The sequence below is a fragment of the Octopus bimaculoides genome, chromosome 24, assembly GCF_001194135.2.
Source record: "Octopus bimaculoides isolate UCB-OBI-ISO-001 chromosome 24, ASM119413v2, whole genome shotgun sequence".
In the NCBI taxonomy this organism is placed as follows: Eukaryota; Metazoa; Mollusca; class Cephalopoda; order Octopoda; family Octopodidae; genus Octopus; species Octopus bimaculoides.
The window spans coordinates 9,356,752-9,365,405 of NC_069004.1; the positions used below are offsets into that span (position 1 = coordinate 9,356,752).

Below are 8,654 nucleotides of genomic sequence, written 5' to 3' on the forward strand. Positions count from 1 at the left end.
ATATATATATATATATATATATATATATATATATATACACACACATATATATATACACACACACACACACACATATATATATATATATATATATATACACACACACATATGCATATCTGTGTATCTGTCTGCCTGCCTGGCTATCTATCTGTCTATCTCTCTATATATCTGTGTGTGTGTGTGTGTGTGTGTATGCATGTGTGTGTGAGGTGTGTACATGTGTCTAATGTTTTGCTCTCTCATTATAGCACTTCTAATTGTTATTTCAAATTGCAGACAATTACAGCTTGTTCGACCAGTTCCCTCGCCCCCAACCTCACTCAAACCAACCCCAAACTTTCCCATCACTGATTATTGTTCTGCCATTCACCTCTTACTCCACCGCCACTCACCTTCCACCCCTCCACATCTCACTACCACCTACACCGCCATTATCACTGCTCTCCAGTTCTCGCCACCTCCACTACTCTTACCCCTCCTAACGCTCACCATTCACTCCGACCTCTCACCCCACCACCATGCACTCTCACGTACCCCACCACTCACCTCCTATGCTGTTGCCTCTACCTCCGTCACTCACCTCCTTCTACCAACACTTACCACTACCACCACCACTGCCCTTACCACCGCCATGTTGTGTATTCCAAGCTTCTCCCTCAGTGTAAGTTGATGCTGAAATTGCTGTGATCAGCTGGGAAAGATAACTGTAGTCGCTAATTTGTTCTCTGTTTACTGTCCAGTTTAATGTTTAGTGTGTGACTGTGTGTATACATATACACATTATACATATACACATGCATAGATACTTACATTAGAACAATATATACATACACAACTACATAAATACATACATATACACATTCTACATATATTAGTACATACATATATACATACATAACTATACACATACATAAGTACATACATATACACATTATACATACATTCAAGCATACTTAGATACATACTTTAGTACATACATATATACAACATAACTACACACATACATAAGTACATGTAAAAATTCTGCCAAAACAGTCACAGAAGTCTGGTGCAAGCTTTGGTCTGGCCAGCTTTTGTGGTACCGTCCCACCCATGCTAGCATGGAACATGGACGTTAAATGATGATATATATGCACATTATACATACATTCGCACATACATAACAATGACATATGCGTAAGCATACATATCAATGTACATACATCATATATACAGACATATGTAAGAACATACATGAATGTGTTCATACATACACATAAATGCATTACACACATATACATCATGCACACATACACTTTATTGTCTCCAAACTCGTTATCATTGTTTTCTAATTTTCATTATATTTACTTTTTGATCTTTGCTTTTTTTCTTAAACCAATTTACTATTTGATGAAAAAATTAAATAGATAGAAATAAAATTATGTTGCTGTTTTTTTTTTCGGTTTTTCTTCTCCAAGAGCAATTTGGAAATGTGTATTTTTACTCAAGGTAATTTGCTTTTAAATAAAACCTGACCAGTTATGGATTTCCAACCGATGATGTAAATGATATTGTTCCAATGGTGACCAGATCACAGATGTGTGACTACAGTTTTTTAATTTTTCACTCTGTGACAGACAATACGATTAAGAAATAAACTAAGGTGGACATGAATTGTCTTTCAAGAAGGAGGAACTGTCTTATATTTATGTCTTTGTAAAGTCTCTATTGGAACTTATGGCTTCTTTGTGGAACTATGGAATATGATACTGTAAAGTTAAACCAGTCACACGAAATAAAGCTTTGACTGAATGCACTAGGTGTAACATTAGCTAATTACTGCAGATATGGAAACAACTCTAGATGGAAAAATAAAGAAAAAAAAAATATTGCCATGGTGCGTGTGTGGCTGTGTGGTAAGAAGCTTGCCTCCCAACCACATGGTTTCAGGTTCAGTTCCACTACATGTCACCTTGGGCAAGTGTCTTTTACATTAACCTTGGGTCAACCTAAGTCTTGTGAGTGGATTTGGTAGGCGAAAACTGAAAAATGCCCATCTTGTATATATATATATATATCTATATTATATATCACTAATAATCTTTAATCTTTACTCTTTTACTTGTTTCAGTCATTTGACTGTGGCCATGCTGGAGCACCGCCTTTAGTCGAAGAAATCGATCCCAGGTCTTATTCTTTGTAAGCCTAGTACTTATTCTATCGGTCTCTTTTGCTGAACCGCTAAGTTACAGGGACGTAAACACACCAGCATCGGTTGTCAAGCGATGCTGAGGGGATAAACACAGACACACAAACACATACACACATATATATATATATACATATATACAACGGGCTTCTTTCAGTTTCCGTCTACCAAATCCACTCACAAGGCTTTGGTCAGCCTGAGGCTATAGTAGAAGACACTTGCCTCAGGTGCCACGCAGTGGGACTGAACCCAGAACCATGTGGTTGGTAAGCAAGCTACTTAACACACGGCCACTCCTGTGCCTATAGTTGACTTAAAAAAAAAAAAATTAGTCCTGGAGTACATTTGTTCAACTAAAACTATTCAAGGTGGTGCTCCAGCATGGCCACAGTCCTTTAACTGAAAGAAGTAAGAAGATAAAAAGAGATAGAGTTGCTTGATCAGAATTGGATTAAAGCTAATCAATAACAATAAAGATATTCAATACCATTTGCCAATTAAGCCATTGTTAAGCCCGTAATGAAGTATAATGATACCTGTTTCCTCTCTCTTTACAGATCTTCATGCATGGAATCAATTTAACCACCCTTCACCAACACATACACAAGGAAGTATTACCAGCTGAATTAGGGGGCTTAGAACCCCCTTACAATAACCAGTACTGGGCTAAACAACTGGTTGGAGATGAGAACTTCAGTTTTGGGGACAAACATATCTATTGGCCAAATTATGGCAATTTCAAGTAAGTCATCATTATTACAAATTTTTTCTTCTCTTTTTTTCCTTTAAGCTAATCTGAAGCTTATTTTCGCTTCAATTATTTTATGCATATAAATGCATTTGTGTATGAATATACATACATGCATATATATATATATATATATATATATATAATCTGTTTATCTTTCTGTCTATGTGTCATACAAATATATATACATACTTACACATACATTCATACACACATATATATATATACACACATATATACATACATTCATACATATAAACACACATACGTGTGTGTGTGTGTGTGTGTGTGAGAAAGGGCATCCAGCTGTAAAAACCCTACCAAAAAGACACAGCAGCCTGGGGTAATCTACTTGGCCGGCCCCTGTAAACCATCCTACCCATGCATGCCTGGAAGATGGACATTGAACAATGATAATGGTGATGATGATGATATATATATACATGCATATATATATATATATATACACACACATATATATATATACATATACACACTCACGCGCACATATTTATATGTAAGCATATGTATAAACACATACACTGTATGCATTTACAATTTTAGGTTTAAGACAGAAGTACTCAATACAAGGTGTACAGTATATTTATTGTTTGAAGTTGGTGATTCACTCCATTGTATGATGTAATATTTTCTCCATGCTCCAACAATAATGAATCATATTTGGTCATAGCCTGAAGTCCGTATATACACACGCACACACGTACACACTCACAGAAAGTTATATCCCCTCATACAAACATGCACACACACATATTAAATCCTTGTTTCTCCCAATCTTTTTTGGTTGCCCCTTTGATTTACTGGGTCCCATCTTCTCTCCCTCTCTCTATTTCTGTTTCTTTCTTACACACATACATATTTCATATATCAGTGAGTGTTTATATATATATATATATATATATATATATATATATCTTTTACTTTTTCTTTCTCTCTCTCTCTTTCTTTCTCTCTGCCACTCCCTACATTACTCACTCACTCACTCTCTTACTCTTTCCCTCGCCCCATCGGTCCCAACACCAAAACCCTTTCTAATCTCTCACATCAAACATTTATATTTTATTTTATATCCACTCCAGACCTCTTTTACTACTGAACTCTATAAACATTCCACTTCATACCCAGTGGGGTGTTTCATATCTGATTTAATAAATCCTGGCCAATAATCACTTACTTCTACATGTATGTGTGCATGTGTATATATATGTGTGTGTCTGCAGTGGTGAGGTGATGCTGGCTGGGTGCGATGGGTGTGTGTGTGTGTGTGTGTGTGGAAGTTGATCGAATGAAATTAGATGAAAATGTCTTTGAGAAGTGAAACATGTAAATACAACAGATCAATAAAGCTTTGTGAACTGTGATTGAAAGTGTATCAGTGGCAAGAGAGAGAGCGTGTGGATATGTAATATCAGTTGCTAGGTTAGGCTACTGGTATCATGTGGTATTTTAATAAAAAAAAAATTTGTTTACATTTCTAAAAAAGTTCTCTCGTTTGCTATGACAACCAGGATTCATCTTCTTTGACATCATCACCATCATCATCATCATCATTGCAGTTGCTGTCATCATCTTCATCGTTTTTATTATTATCATCATCATCATCACCATCGGGGAGGAGAGCTGGCAGAATTGCTGGACAAAATGCTTAGCGACATTTTGTCCGTCTTTAGGTTTTGAGTTCAAATTTCACTGAGGTCGAGTTTGCTTTTCATCCTTTGAGGGTCGATGAAATAAGCACCACTTGTGCACTGGGTTTGATGTAATAGGCTAGCCTCCACCACTAAAAAGTATTTCAGGCCTTGTGCATGTGATAGAATAGATTATTATCAACATCATCATCATCATCACTGCCATCACTCTCATCAACACTAACATTGCCATCATTAAACTCATCCCCACAACCACCTTCGTCATCGTCATCATCATCATCATCATTTTATCATGGGTGGGCAGGCATTTCTTTAGTATATCATCACCATCTCCCTTCACTCCATTCATCTTCGTCTCATCTGTTCTCTAAATTCCAGCATTCTCAGAGCAAGCAACTCCCTCCCACCTTCTCCTTTGTCTGACCCTGACCACAATGACCCCTCTCCCCTCCATTCCCTCATCAAACACTTAGACTAGACAACACCTACCTAACACTGACACAACACTGACAGAATAGAGGATTGCACTGCAGTGATACTGTTTGTAAACTGTACAAAGAACAATACATTACTACTACAACACTGTTGTATGGATTAATACACTGTTGCAACACTGCTATAACACTGTCACACCCAACATTACACTAGCATAACAATTTTCCAGTCTAAATTCTTTCAGTAAATTTTCTTTCTTCACAGAAAGAATAATTCACGAATTCATTTCACAAAACATTCATTCATTAATTTATTCCTCCCTGCACTCCATCATTTATTCCTTAACACTTTCATTCAATAATTCCATTCTTTCATTCTTCTTCTTATTCCCTAATTCATTCTTTCAATCCTTCATTTCTAATTCCTTCCTGCTTTCCATGAAACATTCCTTAAAATCCTTTATTTATTAATTCCATTGTTTCTTTCAGTCAATCTGTAATTCTTTGTTCCATTGCCAACCCTTCCTTTAATAATTCCCTTATTCTTTCCATCATTCCTTCAACCTTTCATTCAGTCATTCTTTCATTCCTTTACTCCCTTATTAATTTGTTCATTAATTCATTCAGTCATATGTCTTTTCATTCCTTTGTACAGTTTTACATTAATTCAACTCTTCGCAATCTGTCAATCTTTTATTCTGAAATAAATCCTCCATTGCGTCTTTCATTCAACACGCGCACACGCTTACATGCACACATATACATACAAACATCACATACATATCCATTTATTAATGAATATATATGTGTGTGTTTTTTGTGTATGTATATATATATATGCACATATGTATATGTATGTGTGTATAGGTATGTTTGTGTGCATGTATATATATATATGTATATATGTGTGTGTGTGTGTGTGTGTATATACATATATATAAATGTGTATGTATGTAGGTATATATATAAATATATATATATATATATATACACACACACACACTACACACACACTACACACACACACACATACCACACACACACATACATGTACATACACACACTTGCACTCACATATAGACACATACCCCACCATTTATCTGTTATCATCCAGACTTGAACACAGCAAACCAAATTGCTCTCAACAACAACACATAAGACTACTGCATACATTTAAAAAGGGGCAGAACACAAGCATTTTTGTCAAATTGGATTGACCTACATAATACATACATACACACATATATAATGTGTGTGTGTGTGTGTGCGTGAAGATGGTGGGGCATAATGCGATGGAGTGGTGTGGTGTCGTGTGGTGTCGTCAGATGAAGGGGATGAATTGTACAGGAATCTAAAAGGCATTGAAATACACTTTGCGTTGGCAAAATTTAGTAATCAATAAAACTGCATAATTGCTTGCATGCATATGTATGCACATGTGTGTATATGTGTATATATGCATGTGTATGTTTGTATGTATGTATGCATGTGTGTATGAATGTATTACAAACATGTATATATATATATATATATATATACAAGAATAAGGGCAGAGAATCGTCAATTAATAATAGAATTAATAATTAACAATTTTGCCAAGTAGTTCAGTATGAAAAAAACCTTTATCGGTAAAACTATTTATCATCATAAATATACAGGGATTAGCAATTGAGTTGCAACTCAATTGCTAATCCCTGTATATTTATGATGATATATATATATATATGTATATATATATATATATCCATAGATAGATAGATGCACATTCATATGTACCATCCTATGTATGTATGTATCAATCACATACCACGTGGGTTGGTGTGAATGTGTCTATGTTAAGAATTAATATTAATGATTATATATATGTTATGATAATAATTTCTTGTTTAATGTGTTGACATATTAAACAAAAAAACAAAGATAAAAAAGTGTGTCTCAGTTTAACAGTCAATACATATATAATAGTTATAAAAAAATATAAATGCGCCCTTTTAAAGCCTAGCCAGGCTCATGGGCCCGGTTTCCCGGTTTCAATGGCGTATGTGTTCCCCAGCTGGACAGGACGCCACTCCATCGCAGCGTTACTCATTTTTGCCAGCTGAGTGGACTGGAGCAACGTGAAATGAAGTGTTTTGCTCAAGAACACAACGCGTCGCCCGGTCCAGGAATCGAAACCACAATCATACGATCATGATGCTGACACCCTAACCACTGGTCCGAGTACAGTATAAATAACAATGATCCAAGTAAGTTCAGAGTTGAGTGAAGTTCATGTTAGTTTGCAGTGAAATCAGGTGTTGGTTGGTTAGTTCACAAGGAATATTGATTGTTAGTTTGTAAAGAGATTTGTTAGTTCATTACATTGTTTTTACTGTTGTCTGCTTATTTTATTTATTGTATGTAACTACATTACAACATATAATATATTATGTGTGTGTGTGTGTATTATATATATATTTAGGGTTTAAGTCTAGAGTGGGATATTTCATATTTCACAAATGATTCAGTCATGATATAAACCCAGTCTTTAGCCTCAGACTGTATAAATGCTTCCTATAACTATTTGTTAAGGACGTAAGTGTGTATATATTTTTTGTATGATGAATGTATGTCTGCTCATTACTGCTTTTAATTGTTTGAAATTTTCCTGTAAGGAAAGTAGCTGGTTTCCAACAAAGATACAAAACTCCATCATTGGAATGTAGAAAACAAAAACAAATTCACATTTGAGAAAAGCCTTGCATGTTTTTACTCTTCCTCTTAGGAAGAGACATCCAGCCACAGAAACCATGCCAAACCAGACTGGAACCTGGTGCAGCTCCCCACCTTACTAATTTCAGTCAAACTGTCCAACCCATGCCAGCATGAAAAGCAGACACTAAATGATGGTGATGATAACTTACAAATTGTATTTATAATGTGCAAATTAGCTGGTTGTTTTCTTTTTCTGAAAACCCTAGCTTATTCAGATTGTCACTCAGGCATTTACTTACAAAACCAAATGCACCAATTATTATAAGTAGAAATGTGAATTCATAATCTGGATATAAAAGCCGGAGGTTTCGAAGCAGTTGTCCATAGTTTTCCTCTTTCTCTTTGACTTTTCAAAGAGATATTCACATCAGCAGAGCAGCTGATCTGTGTGAGGGTATATACTTTTCCTTGTATGTATGTATGTATGTATGTATGTATGAATGTATGTATGATGTATATAGTTATGTAAGTACATATGTATGTGTATATGTATATGCAATAGATTGTAAGCAAATTGTGTCAAACTTGCTTCTAAAATATTTCAATAAAATTTTATCACTGTTGGCTGTAGCAATTAATGATATTATTTTACTTGTTGTTGTTGCTATTATTATTATTATCTATATGTGTGATGTGTAGAATATACTCCACGAATATGAAACTATTACAGTGAAATATAAAAATTAGAAATGAACGTCTAGCATTTCTAATGTAATATCCTGTTTGACTGATATGAAATATCAAATGATTATCTATCATTATTGATAGAACAAAGAAGAGTAGCAATATGTGTGGTGATAGATATAGATATAGATATAGATATATAGATATATAGATATATAGATATATATATATATATA

At 34.9% G+C, this 8,654-nt stretch overlaps 1 protein-coding gene and 1 long non-coding RNA gene across 9 annotated transcripts in view; one reads left to right on the plus strand and one right to left on the minus strand.

The window, feature by feature from the left end:
- Nucleotides 1-8,654, plus strand: part of LOC106883162 (clavesin-2) — a 108,696-nt gene that overhangs the window by 93,159 nt on the left and 6,883 nt on the right. For all 7 annotated transcript variants that reach the window (XM_052976170.1, XM_052976167.1, XM_052976168.1 and 4 more), the window contains one exon: nt 2,746-2,930. In XM_052976170.1, the coding sequence (XP_052832130.1) occupies nt 2,746-2,930 (185 nt within the window). The remainder of the gene's footprint in view (nt 1-2,745; nt 2,931-8,654) is intronic.
- Nucleotides 1-8,654, minus strand: part of LOC128250663 (uncharacterized) — a 31,867-nt gene that overhangs the window by 2,101 nt on the left and 21,112 nt on the right. The gene's annotated exons all lie outside the window — the stretch shown is intronic.